The sequence below is a fragment of the Phyllobates terribilis genome, unplaced genomic scaffold (genome assembly GCF_046119375.1).
Source record: "Phyllobates terribilis strain yellow unplaced genomic scaffold, ASM4611937v1 Scaffold_11__3_contigs__length_659146591, whole genome shotgun sequence".
NCBI lineage: Eukaryota > Metazoa > Chordata > Amphibia > Anura > Dendrobatidae > Phyllobates > Phyllobates terribilis.
In genome coordinates this window covers 178,269,089-178,289,799 of record NW_027362771.1, presented here as the reverse complement: position 1 = coordinate 178,289,799, position 20,711 = coordinate 178,269,089, and the positions used below count along the sequence as shown (strand labels likewise).

General features: G+C 41.2%; 1 protein-coding gene across 1 annotated transcript; it reads left to right on the top strand.

The window, feature by feature from the left end:
• The first annotated feature begins 11,120 nt into the window (after positions 1-11,120).
• Positions 11,121-20,335, top strand: SLC38A2 (solute carrier family 38 member 2). Its single transcript, XM_073651847.1, has 16 exons — positions 11,121-11,359; positions 12,816-13,042; positions 13,243-13,321; positions 13,410-13,525; positions 14,357-14,430; positions 14,517-14,609; positions 14,713-14,794; positions 15,807-15,889; positions 16,602-16,660; positions 16,798-16,980; positions 17,096-17,175; positions 17,262-17,362; positions 17,902-18,023; positions 18,467-18,611; positions 18,780-18,877; positions 19,130-20,335. Exons 2-16 carry the CDS (start codon positions 12,924-12,926, stop codon positions 19,226-19,228), a joined length of 1,533 nt encoding a protein of 510 aa, XP_073507948.1. The 5' UTR covers positions 11,121-11,359; positions 12,816-12,923; the 3' UTR covers positions 19,229-20,335.
• Positions 20,336-20,711: the final 376 nt, after the last annotated feature.

Genomic DNA, 20,711 nt, shown 5'->3' with positions numbered 1-20,711 from the left:
CATTTTATATCATGTTATCACACCCTTTATAATGTTATCACACCCTTTTTATAGGACACGGTAACCCAAGTCCCTAAGCTTTTTTTTTTGCAATAATTAAATATTTTACTGGGAAAAAAAAGTTTTATATTGAAGGGTCCATTGTGGCAGTAAGGACGATGATGGCAAAGGAATGATTCTTAGCCTGGCAATAAATGCCATTTATACGGTGAGAAATTTCATGAACACCTTTGTAAATGAATGGCATAGTGATGACAGCGCAAAAACTGTGCACGTCATCAGCTGGAGGACTGTACATGACCGATGATCTCCTGCAGCAACTGCCAGGATCAGAGATAACTCATTAACCCTTTTATTGCACAATGAGTAGAAAATAGAAAAGACTTATGGCTATTGGAATGTAATGAGATAAAACAAACCAAAAAAAAATCCTGCATCTTCATGACCAAAATTGGCTGCGTCTTTAAGGGTTTAAAGCTATCTACATACACCTCCTTTATTAAATATTCATAAATAATCTGCAGCTATCAACAGTTTACAAGCCACATACTGAGGGCCAATAAGGAATTAAAAACATACCCTAGTCCACTGGTCGGGCAGTTCTGCCTGTAGTTATGCCCCATCACAATCCTTGCACACTTAGCAGAGATACCGATTATCTCCCTGCATGAATGTATAGGGAGAGACCTGTCACTCCAGGGGAGCGGGTGGAGAGAAGCTGCCGGGGTCCCATCTGTCCAACAAGCCTCCTGTCTGACTCGGTTCCTTGCAGCTTTTAAACCATATTTTTCTATGAAATGCTGCAACTTAAAGGGAACCTGTCACCAGGTTTTTACCATATGAAGTAAGACCACCACCTTTCATCCCTGGTATGCAGCATTCTATAATGCTGTATATAAGCCCCCAACCAGACCTGCAAGAAAAGAAAAAGACCTTTTATTGCACTCACCTGCAGGGAGGTCTGGTCCGAGGGATGTCGCTCGTCTTGGCTCGGTGGCTCCCTTCTTCTTGCAATGACGTCCTCCTTCTTGCTTTGTGTGGATGACGCGCCCCGTACGTCATCTGTGGCGCCCCTGAGGGTTCAGTCGCCACAGAGGTACTGCACCTCACCCAGAGGTGTGGCGTCTCCTTTCTCAGGTAAGGAGGGAGTGCTGCCCGGGACCCCAACACCCGCATTCAACACTACACTACTCTAGGCCGGCTGGAAGGGCATTATGCACTTCTTCTGCTGCCCTGTCCCTGGCTGGAGTGGGGGGAACAAAAGAGAGGGGGAACCAGTAGTGGGTGTGGGCGGAGGATGTAGTATAGAGTAGCACCATTATAGGAGGTATATACAGTACTGTATAAGGAAGCCATCTTAGAGTGGGGAGTGAAGTTCAGTCAGTGAGTAGTAAGGAGAGGAGGGGAGCAGAGTCTCTTCAGGAGCTCTGCTCCATGACTTGGGCCTAGTAAGACAGGCCCAGGAGGGGAGCAGATGAGAAAGGCTCCGGTAACGTAAGGGATCCCAGGGGTACGGAAGGAGCAGGAACCCACCCGTACGCCCGAGTCTGCCAAGTGTCAGAGGGATCAGGCCGCAAGAAGGGAACCGGTCTCTGGACCAGCCATGTTACTCCAGGTCTCGGCTGGAAAAACCGGAGGCTTCTGCACTTCCATGGTGCAGTTGCCACAACTTCACCCTAGCCGCCGTGAAGGGTGCCAAATAGGTCCGGGAACTCCACGTTACCCAGAGGGACTTCAGAGTACCCGATCAGGACTTTGTGTGGGGAAGCGCAGGGCAGGAGGGAGAAGACCCGGCGTGAGAAGTCGGTCTAGTAAGGAACATAAAGAAAGCGGGGTTCCATCAAGCGCTCCTGATATACTTGAGAAAGTGCTGAACCCCTTGTCTGGTGGACGCAGTGCAACGTGGGAGGCTGACACCCATAGAGTGTACCTGAGGAACTTGAACAGAACTGTGAGTAAAACTCGGATGACTGCACTCCCCTGCCTCCGTCAGTTATTTCCGCTGCGCCATCTCTTCTGCACTGCAAAGCCCAGCATCACCATCTGCACCTACACTGCCCCGGGGGCCCGCTCCGCCTGTGGGGAGCAGAAACATCCCAGCTGCCATCCCATCACCCCCGGAGGTCTGCAGCAGCGCCGGTAACTATTACCGGAAAACCACAGGTGGCGTCACGAGACAAACTGTACACTAAAACCCCTTTTCAAGAGAGACCACAGAGTATGGGCCCGGGAGCCGACTGCCGTGACATCCTAAACAAGGTAAAACGCCCAGGTACCGAGTCCCCTATATCCCCCTGGGCGAGACACATCCACACAGTCTACCCTCCATCGTGCTCCTGCGCAGGTGTACTTCTTTGCCCTTATGAGGGCAGAGCAAAGTGCTGCATTGCGCATTCCGTCAAAGAGCCCTGGTACACTGCAGTCAATTACTCTGCCCTCATCAGGGCAGAGAAGAACGCCTGCACAGGAGCGCGATGCCAGGGAGACTGTGTGGATGACTTACGGGACGCGTTATCCACACGAAGCAAGAAGGAGGACTGCATCACAAGAAGAAGGGAGGCGCCGGACCAAGACGAGCGACCCCGCCACGGACCGGACCGCCCCACAGCTGAGTATAATAAAACGTCTTTTTCTTGTCTTGCAGGCTGGGTTGGGGGCATATATACAGCATTATAGAATGCTGTATATCAGGGCTGAAATGTGGTGGTCTTACCTTATACGGTAAAAACCTGCCGACAGGTTCAATTTAAAACATATAGCGTATGGCTGTAATCATACAGCCTGTGCCTGATACATGCTGCCCGTGTGACTAATTATAAAAAGGATAATTCAGGGGGATAAAGGCATCTTAGAGATCTTAAAATAGATAAGTCTAAAAAGTCTCAGAGTAAAAGCTAAGAAATGTTTATACCCAAAGGTGATTGCATAAAGTGTCACTGCAGAATGACATTTATTGCTGTTATATGTTATGCAATTTATAAGGGGATGTAATTCTAGATGACACAATTCCTCTTGGATGTATGACATTTTAGAGGAGGTGTTGGGGAGGCCCAATACAGGGGACTTCTGCTATTAGGAACATATGAGGACAGAAGTGATATTTAGGAGAGGGTAAAATTATCTGAAGGTTTAAGAACATGTAAACCTAAGAACCACATTTCTGGAAGAACAGGTAATTGATGATCTACAGGACAGAAACCCTTAGGCTGAATTCAGATGACCATATAGCATGGCTCGAGTACAGACAGCGACTTCAAGACTGACCGCAGTCTCCTGACCTAAACTCAACAGCCTTATATATGCCTATGAGGTTGTTTTGTTTAGGTCAGGAGACCTATCAATCCATAAATTACGCTCCAAAATCTGACAGTGTTTCATGGATTATCTGAATACAGCCTTAATGTGGAAAATTGTAAAAAGTAAGGTACTCTACTAGTAAAAGGTGTTGTCAGAAAGTAAAAAAGGGGTCAGGAAATATTATAAAATTTAAAAAAAAACTATAGAATTAACCTTTTAAGTTCTTTGCCACTCTATGGTCAATTCTCTTTGGGTCCCCTCTTGGACTTTACGTACTGAGAGAAATCATGTCCTATACTGGCACATAATCCGTTTATCCAATCACTGGCCTTAATGGTGATGCCAAAAAGCATAACAGGTGACCTCTGACAAGTGATTGCAGAGAGCAGTCATCATTAAAGCTTCGTTCAGATGTCACTGATCTTTCTCATGCACAAAAAATTGACTGGTTTGCAACAGTGTTTTGGATCAGATTTTAATCAAAGTTTGCTCTGTGTGTCAGATTTTAACATAAGAGTTTCAAGAGTTTTTCTCGTCTGCAAAAAGAAACAGGCTTCTCCTATCAGTCAGTGAAAAATTGGCAGCCCATGGATGGCACATGGATGGTATCTGAGTGCTGTTGGATTATTTCATGGACCCATGGAATGCACTTGTGGGGTTGATCCTTGACTCGGATCAAAATCGGACATGTCTCACTGTTAGGCCACAGTCTGTCACGCAAGGTGTGGGAAAGACTAAGTGAAACATGGAGGGAAGAGGGGGAGGAAGCCCAAACACTAGGGAAAGGGGGAGTGGAGACCCCTAGGCAGATCTAATATCACCCTGCCTACCCTATCGTCCATATATAGGTTCCACACCAATCACTGAGCAGGACCCTAAGCCCTGGATGTCCCTAGAGCTTGGCACTAGATAGGGAGGGGGAGGGGTCAGCACTGGTCAGGTCTCACTGCAAACTAAAGACAACAAGGTAGACAAACAAAGGGGATAAACTTAGCTTGCGCAAACACCAGAGGAGTAAGGCCAACTGTTCTCCAAGGGCACCAGAGAAGAAGCTAGCCGACTGCTAGTGCTCCAAGCCTGCACAAAGGTACATAGAAGTATCACCAGTGATTCCCTGGAGCAAACTGAGTGTTTTAAACTCCCATGCAAGAGTGTGTCAATCACAGCAGGAGGGAGGTCGCCGCTGGGTCCTAAAGGAATAAAGATTAAGAAGACGTCTGTAATGCCAAGCAAAATGACCTTCTACAGACAGATCCAGGGTGACTGTCTATTACACCTGACACACCTATGACACGGCCCCACTATCAGTATTTGGTTAGCATTTTTTCTCAGGAGTGGGAGCGAAAACCAGGAGTGGGTGATAAATGCAAAATTGGTGCACTTGTTTCTATTATACATTTTCTCTGATTGATCCTCTCCTGGTTTTGGCTCCCAATCCTGAGAAAAAATACTGACCAAATACTGATAGTGTGGCCGTAGCCTTATGGTGAGAACCATTCAGTCCACAAAACTACATGGACATGTGGACAGCCACACAGAATTTCTACTTATTATAGTCTGTTAAAAACACTCATGAAAACCTCACGTCTGAATAAGCCCTTAAGCACATCATAGCTTCTACAGTAGTATGTACACAAAACTGGCAAGGCACGACAGGAGCATCAAGTGGTGGGGGATTTAGGATTCGAGTACTATTTTTTTAATTTTACAATATTTACGGCTTCTATTTTGTTTACTCTTGGACAACTTCTTTATATCTTCATGTCTGATTACGGACTTCGTATTGCTTCACCTTTTACCAAAGATTTGTCTGTGAAAGTATAACAACAGATGAAGACCGGCAGCAGGTAAGATGAAATAAGATGTGTTTGTGGCCTGAGTGAGTGGGTGGCAAGGAAGTTTGTTAATAACTTTATTGCATTATTGCACCTTAATCTTACTCTATCCTTCACCTATGTCCAACAAGTTAACTGGATGGAACAGGTATTCCATAGCTGGGTTCACATGGGGGGTTTGTTGCCTCAAACAAACGAGCATCCAATACAATAATTGTTTATGCATTGTTTTGTAGCAATTAGAGAAACCACTCATTTATGTCACTTAACCCTTTAAATGCTGCATCAGTAATAATTGTGGCACTTAAGGGGAGACTTGGGGTGGAGTTATTATAAGAGTAGCATATCAGAGAACTTCTTATAGTACAGTCAGGGCTGACGTTAGGGGCAGGCAGACTACGCATCTGCCTAGGGCCCCCACTTCCCCGGGGGCCCCCATCCAGTGGTGTGCCACTAATACCAACACACCACGCGGCCGCTATGGGGCCCGTGAGTCATATGAAGGACTATGGGGTGCATTATACTATAAGGAGTGCATTGTACTATATGGAGGACTATGGGGGTGCATAATATGATATTGAGGACTATGGGGAGTGCATTATATTATATTGAGGACTGAGGTGAGTGCGTTATACTATTGGAAGGATATGGTGCTGTGCATTATACTATATGGAGGGCTATGGGGAGTGTATTACACTATATGGGGAACTATGGGGAGTGTATTATACAATATGGAGGACTAAGGTGAGTGTATTATACAACATGGAGGACTATGTGAAGTGTATTATACAATATGGAGGATTGTGGGCAGTGCATTATACTATGTAGAGGACTATGGGGTGTGCATTATACTACATGGAGGGCTATGGGAGTGTATTATACTATATGGAGGGCTATGAGGAGTGTATTATACTATATTGAGGACTATGGGGAGTGTATTATACAATATGGAGTACTATGGGGAGTGCATTATACTATATGGAGGAATAGGGGTGTGCATTATGCTATATGGAGGGCTACAGGGAGTGTAATATACTATATGGAGGGCTATGGGGTGTGCATTATACTGTATGGAGGACTATGGAGCACATTATACTATATTGAGTACTATATGGTGTGTATTATACTATAGGGAGAACTATGGGGTGTGCATTATAATATATGGAGGGCTAAGGGGAGTGTATTGTAGTATATGGGGGGCTATGGGGTGTGCATTATAACCTGTTGATCAACTTTTATTAACTTATTATGGCAATAAATAGACAAAAGCATTAATTATGCTTTTTGCTTTTCAATTATAAATTTTACACCATTCACCGTGCTGCACCAGTAAGGCGTTCTCTCCATTCTGTGGGTTAGGCTGTGATCACACGACCATAGATTCTCTCCAAGAGAATCGGGTCAATTATGCAACAGACACTCAGATCAGAGTGTGAGGAGAGTGTCCGCTTAGTGTGATCCGATTCTCTCCTATGTGAATGCAAATTATTTCCATTTTCTCCATTCTGTGAGGTCACGGAAATCGGACTGCACTCGGATGTCACAGATACAAGATAAAAGCTGAAAGATGTTTGTAATCACACTTATTTCTATTCTACTCCTGGCATTTTTTACTCACAAACAGCTCAGTTCCTGGCACTTTTTATTCACAGAAAGCTCTGCAATGAGATCAATGATTACAGCAAGGAAATCTGTCTCAAACAGAAGAAAGCCTGTTCTAAGCTATTGTGGCAGCATGCTCTTTTTCCCCCTGTATGTTGCAACCTGCTTATGATTGATCAACTTGATACAGGAGAAGAAGTACACGCCCACAAAGAAAAATCTCTAGTAATGCTCAGTATGGTTTATCATAAATTATAACCCACACTTTACAAGCTAATATCTCCACAATGGAGAGGAGAAATTAAAAAATAAAAACTATATTTTATTCAGAATTTTTCATTTCTTTATAGGCTGCAGTATATGGAACATATGGAGGACATTGTTGGGCCTCCAGCTGCCATAGGAACCTATCCACACCCTGCGATTGCATTGCCAATGGGCAAACAGAGGGAGCGATCTCTCCCTGACAAAGTCTTTACATGCGCGGTCAGTGCAACCGTGGCATGTAATAAGTTAAACAGCCAGAATCACACATAGCCTGGCTGTTGCAGTGCAAGCCCAGCTGTATGTAACAGCCAACTCCTGCTGCTGATATCATGGGCACAGCTGCTGTGCCTGCTCAGTCCTCATGCCCTACATGTATACCATGGTGAGGTAAATAACATTATACCATGATGTACATGTACGCCAGGGTGCACAAAGGGGTTACAAAAAAATATTTATTGAATGAGTAACTTTACATTTGAGGAAGTCCAACACTGTAGATTGGTGACACCCGATGTGTATGAGAAAATTGATGAGAAGAATGCTCACAGCTTACTGGAACCAGCAGATTAGTAGCAGATTTTGTGAAAAATAAAGCAAAATTGAAGTGCTTTGTTACAATTTAGGGGTAAAGAAGATAGTAAAATGTATTATACGCCAGCAACATACAAACAAGCCCAAAGACTCCACACAAGAAGTGTCTCTGCTCCTGCCTGTCCATAACGTCCTGAACAGTGTGGACCTTTTTTTTTCAGTGCTCATAAAAATTGAATGATTCATTAATTTTTTTGTAATGCTAGAGAAGCTTGTTCAGGTTATTGTGTCCCTGAGAAAGCATATCTGTCTGTTTCTGAATGTGTTGTCAAAAACAAAATAATGTTGGCTGCAGCCACCTGGGGGGGGAGAAGGCTACACAGTACAAAGCACGGGCATCTGAAAAGGGGGAGGGAAATACGAAACATAAAGAGAGGGCGCCAAATAATCCCCTGGGGCAGAAGTGAATGGATTTAGCATAAAAGATAAGAATTGTGTTACTGTATTGTCAGCACTGATATTTACTGTGTATTTCACTAATTATGTTACCACATCGTCAAGGCTCAATGTATTATCTAGGAGCTGGAACCAAAACAAAAGCCTTGGATTCATTCATGGTAATTGTTAAATACCTACAATCCATAGGGCATGTTTCGCCCCTCCCCTCCTGCTAAGGAACAGCAGCTCTCAGCATGCCCTGTACAAGCCTTTGCTAAAGACAGGGTGGGGGTTTCAGGGTCGCAGGGGAGAAAACACTTTGTAGAGTAATCCTTAGACCGGGGTCACAAGACAGTATAAAAAAATAGGTCCCATTCTCATCCAGAAAAGTGGGACTTTTTTCTTCCATTGTCATCCGTGTGCTGTCCGTATGTAAACCTTTTATTTACTCAGCAGCTATTAATCATTTACTGTTTTCTGCTACACAATTGCAATGTATTTGTAAACATCGGATACTATATACTGTGGCATCCCATTTTTGTCTCGCACCCATACACTTGAGTGGGTTAGTCTCATCTGATATCAGAGTCAAATCACAGCTTGCAGACATTTTTTTCATAGACAAATCTGCACTAACTCAATGACTAACATGGGTCAGTGTGCTATCTGATAAGTCATGCAGCACTCCTCCGAGTTATACAGTGGTGTGAGCGAGCCCTCACCCTGGAACTTTCTGCCTTTTCTCCCAGCATGTTCTGTATATGGCTGTGTTGTAGGACACGCTGGGAGGAGTGATCTCATGCTGGCAGTGGAGCGCAAGCTCTCCCAAGTATCCACTCAGCTTTACCTCATGTGCTTCTTTGTCTCACAACATGTATACATGTGCCACAGCTGGGAGGGAAAGCTGAGTGGCTACTCAATATGTGTCGCAGCTGGGAGGGAAAGCTGAGTGGCTACTCAATATGTGTCGCAGCTGGGAGGGAAAGCTGAGTGGCTACTCAATATGTGTCGCAGCTGGGAGGGAAAGCTGAGTGGCTACTCAATATGTGTCGCAGCTGGGAGGGAAAGCTGAGTGGCTACTCAATATGTGTCGCAGCTGGGAGGGAAATCTAACTGGCTACTCAGAAATGTGCTGCAGCAGGGGAGGGAAAGCTGAGTGGCTACTCAAAAATGTGCCGCAGCTGGGAGGGAAAGCTGAGTGGCTACTTAGAAATATGCCGCAGCAGAGGGAAAGCTGAGTGGCTACTCAGAAATGTGCCACAGCAGAGGGAAAGCTGAGTGGCTACTCAGAAATGTGCTGCAGCATGGGAGGGAAAGCTGAGTGGCTACTCAGAAATGTGCCTCAGCAGGTGAGGGAAATCTGAGTGGCTACTCAGAAATGTGCCGCAACAGGTGAGGGAAAGCTGAGTGTCTACTCAGAAATGTGCCGCAGCAGGGTAGGGAAAGCTGAGTGGCCACTCAGAAATGTGCCAAATCGGGGGAGGGAATGCTGAGTGGCTACTCCAAAAAACTTAGGCTGCATTTCAACCATTAAACCCCCACTCTCAGCATATCCTTTGGATAGGGCATTCTTGAAACTTCTGATTAATATCATCAGAGGAATCTGAGTGGTTACTTGGGAAAGCTGGGTTTCCTCTGCAACCAGGACATCACTATTCCCAGCCTGTTCTACAGCAGATGCTTAGAAATCGCACAGCAGCAGGAAAAAACATGTAGGAGCTTATTCAGGAAAGCTGGGTGATGACTTATGAAAGCTGCACTGCACTGCATGTGTGAAACCACTATTCCGGCACCATAAGTGCATGTACGACTCCAGCTTTCATGTCCCTTATTAGCATTAAATAAATATATGAGATCAGCAGAAATCTATGTATCTGTGGCTAGCATAAGGGGCCAGACTGACACTCTCTGTTGTAGTCATTTAAGGTTATGTTCACTCACAGCATTTTTCCTTTTTTTTATGTGAAAAAATTCAGATAATCAGCAGAAAAAAGGCTGCAGCAATTGCACTCTAAATTGTGGAGGGGGTTTAGTGTTTTATGCATTCTCTGTGCACCTTTTGACACGTCCATTTAATTTTTTTAAATTTATTGCTGCTAAACCTCCTTGATCACACCAGCAAAAGAAGTTCAGTAAACACGCTAAGGCTGTGTGCCCACGTAGCATTTTTCAAGCGTATATGCTGCGGAATTTCCGCAGCGTAAACGCTTGAAAAACGCATGTATATCCGCACCCCATGGTCCCCAATGGGATTCTGCAAGTTCTATGCACATGTTGCGGATTTTTCTGCAGCGTTTATGCCGCGTTCAAAAATCCGCAGCATGTCATTTAATTTTGCGTTTCCGCAAGCGGAATTGCCTTAGTCCAATGCATAAAAAACGCAAGGCAATTCCGCATGTGGAAAACGCGTGATAAACGCGCAAAAAATGCGCGATAAATGCGTGCGGAATTCCGCATGCGTTTTTCTGGGAGAGGACTTGCATTTATGCAGCAGAAATTTTCTGCTTCATAAATGCAACGTGGGCACATAGCCTAAAAGGACTGACATTCTGCATACCTCCATAGGTCAAAAAATGCATGTAAATAGATGCACCATGTGAATGAGACTTTAGAACATACTAGAAAACTGATGGGGAAGAAAAGCAGTAAAGTACTGTGTATACTAGCCCTGATATTGTGGATCTATTCATCAGTGCAGAACCAAAAAGTTGAATTATGGATCTACGTCCATGGTAGAGGCTGTCTCCAAACATTTCATAGGGAAATAAGGAAAACTGACCAGTAATTCTAGTAATTCTCTCCATTCATCCTACAAACTTTCCCATAACGTGAATACAGCAAGGACACAGAGGTCAGAGTGAAATGAAGTGACTTTTTTACTCGTTGCCCAGAGGTCACTCACTGAACGCCATGTAAGGACAATACTTGTCCATGAACTACAAGTGACACATGCCTGGTGCTGGAGACAAGAAGTGGCCCTGGCAGCACACAACAAACACCACAGCAGCACATAATGCAGACTTGACCCTGCGCCCTGAATTCAGAAGGCGGGCTCGGGCTGGGGAAGGAGTGGTTTATACTGTTGATACACAAAGGAGTGCAGCACGATGCTGTGTGTATATACATGACGCACGCCGCCGGCCCCACCTACCAGCAACGCCTCCTCAGTAACATTCCATAATAAATGAGAGTATCCTGGTGATGGTCAGTCATCGAGCTGCAGGCACCACAAGAGCATTGTCGCCTCCGGTGCTGCCGCCGTATCTGCTGGCTGAATCCTCTATTATTATTATTTATTATTATTTCTGGTCAGTGCTATTTATTCTCCACGCCTGGACTATTATACGGCCATTCGTTCTATAGCGCCTCCTGAGGAGCCCAGCGATTAGGTGAGTGGCAGAGATGTGATGGCTGTATGTGTGTGGGTGACATCTCACAAGGCTGGCAATGTGACTGTCACAGTGCGGGGGAAGAGCCTGCCACATTGGATCAAGGCTGGGCTGGGGCAGCACAAATCTACAATACAGATCCAATACTGTGGATGTATACACTAGTCATAGACAAATATTAGAAGGAATATCACTGAGGCTCAAGGTGCCCCATTAATATTTCGCCTAGGTAGATCAGTGACTGGGTGATATCTATATAGCAATTCACCATGTACTATCTTTTTTTTCTGTCAGGGGCTAGGAAAAAAATGACTACTATATTTCTGGGGGGTTTCTGGTCTTTTGGATTGGAGACATTTTTGGATTATTTTGAGATGATCGGAGCGCCCATTGAAAGACAGGATCTGCTTCAATAGCATGTGGCTGTTGCATCAGATTCTGTCTTCCTCTACAGCAGAGGTTCTAATGTGGAAGCAGCAAGGAGGAGGAGGAGGAGGAGGAGGGGGCTCAAGGAGTGGCCATGTACCTTTCCTGTGTCTATGTACTGGCTAAGTACTGAATGCTTTTTTTTCCCTGGTAACTCAGCCCTTGTAGAGAATTTTCTAGACACCGGCATTTTTCTCCCACAAATTCCTGTCTGATGCTTCATCTCTTTAGACGTTACTGACGTTTTTTTTCCCTATCGTAAATACATGTTTTAAATAAATGGACCCCTTTCTACCAAAAATCAACTATTTTAATATATATTTCATTTTATAATAACATTCTAAATACAATTAATGTTAAGAAATAGGTTCCTTTCTCAATTAATACATTGAAGAAGCATTTTCTCATAGCCCCCAGCTATATTATTCTAGTCGCCTATTTGGTTTGCTGGAATTTAGTTTTTTTGCAAAACCTCTCTTCTCCTGACCTTATTGTCTAAGATTATTGTACTTGTTTTTATTATGTATACCCGTTTTCCACATGTCAAGCGCCATGGAATAAATGGCGCTATAATATTAAATAATAATAATATTTGATCTATAAATGTGGCTTGTACAATGCAGCATGAACATAGATCTATAATTTATAACACGGTAGCTGAGTAGATCTTTACCTGAATAAGAGGTAGATCATAAAATGGGCATGTGACAGTAGGGATTGTTCATTTTATATATATATATATAATTTTTTTTTTTTTTTTTTTGGAGACCCTGAAAACAATGGCTGCACTTGGTGGGATGAAATATCTGCTCATGGCCTTGGAATGTATTTGATTGACTGGTGAGGGTGGAGAGGGAGAAGGGAGGGGGGGTGAGGCGGTGCTTGGTATTCGCAGTGTGCTGGATGAGAATAGCTAGTACTTTTCCACTCTCTCCTCGCCCCCCCCCTCCAATTCTGGCTAACCCGTGATCATGAAGCATCACGTGGTCCATGTTGCACACTGCAGTATTGACGTTTACCATCCTTGCAGGCAAAGAGCCAAGCGCAGCAGCGGGATCAGCATCAGCCACACCGTCTACATCAGCGAAACGCGTGGACACCTTATTTAATCCCCCTTTTATTGAAGCAAATCGCCATCATGAGCAAACAAGAGATGGGAAGGTTTAATATCTCTCCGGATGAAGACAGCATGAGTTCTAACAGCAATGAAGATTTTAATTATCCGGAATATCCAGCAAAAAAGTCCTCAATTAAAGGGTTAGCATGCATTTCTCTATTAAATATGCATGAGGCATTTTCAATTTTACCACCATCCATAGACATAATCATCACATTATAGTGTATATATACTGTAATTGCAACCTTGTGGTCAGAACCCAACAAGGGACTTAGTCATCACTGAGCAGTTGAATAAAGGATTCTAACATTAAAATGACAATATGCTATTTTTATTCCAGCCATTATGATATGGATCCAGAAAACCAGAATTTTTTGCTTGAACCTACTATGGCAAAAAAGAAATGTGAGACAGAATATGTAAGTTGAGTAGAAAACGTACAATAAGCAGATGTGACTGATCTTATTTGTAGCCATGAAACGTGACTAATGCATACTGTTCTTTCAGCTCCCAGGCACCACATCATTTGGCATGTCAGTATTTAACCTCAGTAATGCCATCGTTGGAAGTGGAATTCTAGGTCTATCATACGCCATGGCTAACACTGGGATTGCGCTTTTTATGTAAGTTTTGTGTTGTATTATTTTTATTATTATTTGAATATAAAGAATTATTGTGCTTTCAATTGTGTTTTCCTTAAATCGCCACCAGAGGCAGTAGTTATGTAAATGTTTCAGAACAATAATGCATATTGTTTCAATGGAGCAATGCTCCTATTGTATTGCCACTGACATGTTAGCTCTCAAACCAGGCAAGGACAAAGTATCATCTGTAGTGACTTCCCCTGTAGTCTTCCATTTATTGTGGAAATTCAACCACAGTCCTGCCTTGGGTTTACTACTTTGTATCTTTTGCTAGTTCCAAAATATTAATAGTTATATTTCTGGTTGGCTGTGCTGTTAACAAATGACATATGATAATTACAACCTTTCCTTCGTGATAAAATATGGAAATATGTTTCTGGTTGCTGAGGATCAGTTCCTATTCAAATGAATGTGGAGCTGATCTGCAGTACCTGGCAGCTGCCACTATGTAGTTGACAGAGCTGTGCTGTTTGACTCTGCAATGGCTTACAGACGGCCGCTGGTAGAGAACTGCTAATCGGTGGGTGTGCAGGGATTTAGACCTCCACCGATCTAATATTGATGACCTATCCAAAGGATGATTAGTGAAACATTCCTTTAAACTATGAAGTGGATCATTGCCCCTATTCACAAAAGCTTTGCATTCCAAACTTACCCCTGTGATAAATGGCAGCTACTAAATCATGTACAATACTTACTGCTCCATCTTAAGGTTACAGCATGACATTGCAGATCTCAGTTCAGGGCCATAATTCTATGAATGATGGGTGTGCATTATTTTAATGCATTATCTCTTTTTTTAACACACAGGATCCTATTGACATTTGTTTCAGTATTCTCTTTATATTCTATTCACTTATTACTGAAGACGGCAAATGAAGGAGGTACGTTTTTTTGGTCATATTGCTGAAAAATCAAACAGTTTACAGATTGATCATATTCTGTGATAATGATGTTTTCTCTTTTACAGGTTCTTTGTTATATGAGCAACTGGGATTTAAAGCTTTTGGCATTTGTGGAAAACTTGCAGCCTCTGGATCTATCACCATGCAGAATATTGGAGGTGAGGTTGTCTTTGCAGTGTCTTGAAACAACATCACATTACATTATACTTTATGTCTGAGACCTTTTCTTATTCTTATACTGTTTTTTTTTTAATTTTTCAGCTATGTCAAGCTACCTCTACATAGTGAAATATGAACTGCCTCTTGTGATCAAAGAATTAGTTGGCCCAAATGTTGATCCAAAGTATGTACATTGCTCTAAACATTCACTTTATTTGCTCATATAGTGTTATTTATTGTTTGTCCTAATGCATTTTTTATAAGAAAGAAGGATCTTTGTATAGACTTATTTTTATTAAAGTTCTGATAGATTTTTTAAATATTTATCCCAAATTGAATTTTTTTATGATAAGCCATGTCTATTATAGATCTAGATTATTTTTTTGTGTAATTAGTAGAAATACTTACCACTCCTTTTATATAATTGGGGGAAAAAAATCTGAGTAGCACACCTAAGGTCCTTTGCGCTGACGTTGAAAATACCACCCCATGTCCAAAAAGTAAATATTTCGAGTTTTCTGTATGTGTGAGTCATTGTTGACCTGCCGTAAGCGAAAGAACAACTCATAAATATACTGCTGTCACATTGCGACCTTAGTGATGTTTTTTAACTGCGTCACCCAAAGCAGAAGACAGATCATACCTGGAGTAGGTCATCCATGCACACTTACTTCAGTAACAGTCCCGCCTCTGTTACAATATGTAATGAATTCATCTGGAGGCCAAACCGTCTTAGAACATTTCATAGAGAATGTTGATGGTAAAGGCATATTTGTTTCGTGACTTCATGCACCGCAAATCCTGCCAAGAGAATTCCACAGTTATGTACGTGGGGGAAGGACAGTGCTCTTTTGAGTAGGCCATTATAGAATATTTTCAAGTTGATTTTTTTTTTTCTTAACCCTCTGCTATACACAATATATTGGTTCATACAAGAAATCAGTCATCTCCTAGAGGTTTAACGTTGTTCATCTTAAAAATGAAATGTGGTATATAAGTTGGATTTGCACACCCCAGACTTCATTCCATACACTAGACCCTGCAGAAATACCATAATTACCCACTTGCCTAAATATTCTAATTACTTTTTAAAATAACATTTTGATTTTTTTATTTGTCTCTTTGATGCCACAACTATGTATTTTTCTCTTCCCCTTCTTTTCTAAGTAAGGTTTGTTTGTTTTTCTTTATTCCAGTGCTTGGTTCTTAAATGGGGATTGTTTGGTTGTGATGGTCTCAGTCTTCCTCATTCTTCCTTTGTCACTGTTAAGAAACCTAGGTAAGTTTTTCTGCGGTGTTGTGATATCTTGATGAATTATGCAAGATGAAAATGTAACATTAATAAACTTGTGCATTATAAATGGAATCTGTCAGCAGGATTTCACCCCACCCCACCCCAAAACAATTTATATGCCAAGTAGCTCTTTCAAAGTACAAGTATTGCAATACCTTTATATGGCTAGTCCGTTACTCCGCTACTGGGAAATTTAGTGATTGAATTGATATGCAAATGAGGCCGAAGAGCAATTGTAGATCTGAAACCTCTGTCGCTCCAGCTCTATTCCCTGCCTCCTCCTACTTGACTGACGGCCTGTATGCTGTGTGACTTTAGACAAAGAAGCAGCCAGCTAAGCAGGAGGTAGTGACAATAGGCAAGGAATAGAGCTGGAGTGACAGAGGCTTCAGATCTACAAATAGCTCTTCAGCCTCATTTGCATATAAATTCAAACGCTGGGCTTCTCAATGAAAAAGCTGCATGCACATATAAATAGTTTTTGGGGTAAAATCATGTTGGCAGACTCCATTTAAGATACTGAACATATAAATGTTTATAAGCCACACACCGTTTACAGTTTTGAGGTTTATGAAACATTTTCAGTATATTATAATATGTCATTCAGGCATTTCTGAAGTTCAAATGATTGGGGCCTGCTACTGGAGAACCAAGAGGACTTAGCACTAATTTCTATCTTATTTTGCGTCTATTACAGGATATCTAGGCTACACAAGTGGCTTTTCCCTGTTGTGTATGGTCTTTTTCCTGATTGTTGTAAGTAAATTCTTTTTTTCTCATATCATTGAATACATGTTAGTAATGTTGATAGCAGATATATAATAATTATCCTTTTCATTATGCATATGTCTTTCACTGTAATAAAAGTATAAATGGTTTTGTTATTACTTTAGGTGATCTACAAGAAATTTGAAATCACATGTGGTTCTTGGATCGCAAATGATGTCTTTAACTCGACTTTGAACAACACAATGTCCCATCTGCCGACAGAAGACCACATGGATGGTGCAGAGCTCAATGTAACACATGATGACGACGACATCTGCAAGCCAAAATACTTTGTATTTAACTCCCAGGTAACTATGCTTCTATACCTCAGACAGTTGTTGTACCTTACTCTTTTTAAGAATCATAAAATTGTATAACATATTGATGCTGCAGGTGTTAAAATGTGTTTTTTTTTATCTACAGACCGTCTATGCGGTGCCCATCCTGACTTTCTCCTTTGTCTGTCATCCAGCTGTCCTTCCCATCTACCAGGAACTTAAAGGGTATGTTCTATTCTATTTTAAGCTAGGAAAATAACCCTGACTGCTGTCAATGAATGTGTGCTAAACACTATTCTCCTTTTCCACAGACGCAGTCGTAAAAGGATGATGAATGTTTCAAATGTGTCATTCTTTGCCATGTTTGTCATGTATCTGCTGGCAGCTCTCTTCGGATATCTGACTTTTTATGGTAATTATTTTACGAGCATGTGTATATGTATGTGTGTCTGTATATATATATATATATATATATATATATATATATATATATATATATATATATATATATATGTGCGTATTCATATGTTGCTGTAATACTTTTATAAAAGTAATATACTAGTATACTATCATTTTTATTGGGCCTTTAACATCCAGAGAGCTGTAGAGAGAAGGTGTACAATACATAAGACAAGCAATTACCATATACATGAGCTTACCCAGTGGCTAACCTCTACAGGTAGAGAGAGAGTCTTGCTCATGAGGGATTACTACCTATGTGGGAAAGATATAATGGGAATAAAGTCAATTAACTGTCATAGAATCATGAAAAATTGCTAAAAAACAAAATATTTTTTATCAAACAGATAAAGAACTTCAAATGCCATCCATTGAATTTTATGGTTTTCGCCTTTATTATTTAACTGTAGTTAGTAGATTAAGAAATTATTCTGATTGCAAAGTGTATTTTGTGTTCCAGCTTTTTAATCTGGTGATATTTGTTTTCTGCAGGTAATGTTGAACCAGAGCTGCTACACACATACTCAAAAGTTGCAGGAGGAATCATTTTCGTAGTTGTGCGTCTCGCGGTTCTCATGGCTGTCACCTTAACTGTACCCATTGTCATTTTCCCAGTAAGTGTAAAAATAATATATACATACTTTTATAATTTAGTTTATTTTTCTATATGTATATTTATTTTCCATAGGTAGCAAAAAGAATGCATTATTTATTCTATCTCAGCAAATCCTGGTTATTTCACTGGCTTTGCTGTCCAGGTACCCTGTTGACCCTTTCTTTAAGCAATCAATCACCACAGTGGGTAGCGATTCACCGGTGTCAGTATTGTTCATGTGCCTCCTGGACAACTCTTTTAGACTAAATGTGATATTTCATATAAATGCATCTGCATCTAATTTAAAATTGTTATCATACAACTATATGAGCTAAATGCTAATCGAAACGCGACATTTCTACAGCACATGATATTAATGGGATCACGTTCAATGTACAGTACTGATGTGTTCAGATTGTCTTTCTAGAAGTATATTCTAATGATCTTCTTGTCTGTCTTCAGATCCGCAGCTCCATCACTCAGCTGTTGTTCGCAGGAAAGGACTTTGCATGGTGGCGTCACATTCTGATCACAATTCTGATATTGGCATTCACCAATGTTCTTGTCATCTTTGTTCCCACTATAAGAGACATCTTTGGATTCATTGGTGAGTTCATAACATTTATTGTTACTATGATACCGCTGTCATACTGCTCGAATTTAGTATCCATAGGATAGGCATTGTATCATGGTCATAAATAATTAGCCATAACCATAACTTTACATTTAGTTTCATCACATAAAGTCTAATGTACCATTATGGTTTGTAACACAGGTGCCTCTGCTGCTGCTATGTTGGTTTTCATCCTACCGTCTGCTTTCTACATAAAGTTAGTGAAGAAGGAAGCCATGAATTCTGTTCAAAAAATTGGGGTGAGTCTTTTTACCTTCCTAATAAATAGAGCTAATATTGAAACCTAAAAGAATCATTTTATCAACACTGAAGCAAATAGATTATTTCTTTATCCATATGCTTGACCAAAGAAGTTCACTTGTCATACTAGTGGCTAGTTCCATAAATTAGGCTGTATCTCGTAGCATAGCCTTTTCTAAAGGTCATTTTTGGAATTTAATGTCTTGTGCCTTTTATACAAAATAACAGCTTTGGTTTGTTTGTTTTTCTAGGCTCTACTGTTTCTTATCAGTGGATTTGTGGTGATGATTGGCAGCATGACCCTCATTATCATTGACTGGGTGCACACTGAATCCTCTGATGGGCACTAATCGAATTGGTGAGGGACCCAGCACTTTTCTTAAAGTGGAACTGTTCACTCCCAAACTTTCTACTGAGAATGAAAATCATTTGCTTGCAGTGTCACTTCCTTCAAGATACCATAATTTGTAGAACTCGAGAACTCTTGAGAGATTGGTTCTACACCTCAAATTGGACAGTACCATCCTTAATCCTAAGGTTCTAACAGGAGGAAGTAATTTTATTCCATTCTGGAGAATGGTCAAATTATCAAAACTTTACTGAAGCCACATGGATGGCTGTTGTCAATTACTGTTACTTGTAATTGTTTGTTAATACTTGAATGTGCCTACAGGAACCAATTGATGTGAGTAAATGTTACACTGATCTGGTGTTAACATGGCTTAATGGACACAGTCCCCTTTTATGTACCAAAAATGCTCAAAGTCAAGCACTTCTAAGGGGAAAGATGCAAAAAACTGTACTTAAGAAATCCTTGTTGGTTTCCTTCAGTATCTTTAAACATCAGTATTTTACGAAATATTTATTTTGTCACATGGCAAAAAAAATGATAATACGGGAGGTCTGATTGAAAGAAGACGTGTTCAGATTTGTACTAGACAGTTGCTATCGAAATTTATTGTGAAGTTTACTGGCAGTTCATGATCAGTTTTTGTGAACAAGTTTTAAATGCTACATTTAGCACTGACATGAAGGCCTTGTATCAGAACTTTTAGGCAATACGGGGAAATACATTAATTGAAACTATAATCCACCTACTACAGTGAGGGTCACCAAAGCCTGTATTATATGACTGCGGGTATAGTCCTAGCATGGTACAAAAGTGAGATATTTAAATAGCTAACTTATTGATGCCAGCGGCAGTTTACACCGTGTATATTATTTCAAATATTTAAACTTTTATTTATGAAATACTGAATTACTTGAGGATAATTTTTTCTCATTTACAAACCACAAGGCCTCATTTGTTTCAGTCATAAAATGTTTACCGTGTTCATTTCACAGAGTCTTTGTGACATTACTGTAGGCCACACCGATTCCCACTGCCAGTGTATATGACAGGTATCCGAAAATCTATAACTGGTCATAGCTTTCTCTCGTGGCAGGTGGCAATTAAATGCTGAAGCCCAAGGTCAGCTGTAGCCTGGCGTATTTCATGGTCCTCATGACTAGAATCTACTGACCTCAACTTACAGCTTCATAGTCATATGTGAGCTTGTATGTTCACGCCATTAGACCCGCGGTCAGTTTGGGCATTGCAGTCTGTATACGGACTGTGAAATATGGCCGTCTGTACCCAGCCTTAGTCAAGGGTTTTATGTGAGGGATAGATTAGTATTTCTTATCAACTGAAGTGTACCTATCAAATGTAACATAGGAGCCAACCATTTTGTAGTCTGAAGCAATGTTTAGATTATGAACTGTGCTTCATATCTCCATGATATCACTACTGATAAGGGAAAAAAAATGCTAAATTTTTAGAGAGGACATCTG

Excerpts from the sequence above, each read along its gene's own strand:
- SLC38A2 (XM_073651847.1), top strand. The coding sequence starts at position 12,924 with ATGAGCAAACAAGAGATGGGAAGGTTTAATATCTCTCCGGATGAAGAC. Across the intron at positions 13,322-13,409 it reads AGAAATGTGAGACAGAATAT|CTCCCAGGCACCACATCATT; the intron begins GTAAGTTGAGTA and ends CTGTTCTTTCAG. Across the intron at positions 13,526-14,356 it reads ACTGGGATTGCGCTTTTTAT|GATCCTATTGACATTTGTTT; the intron begins GTAAGTTTTGTG and ends TTTAACACACAG.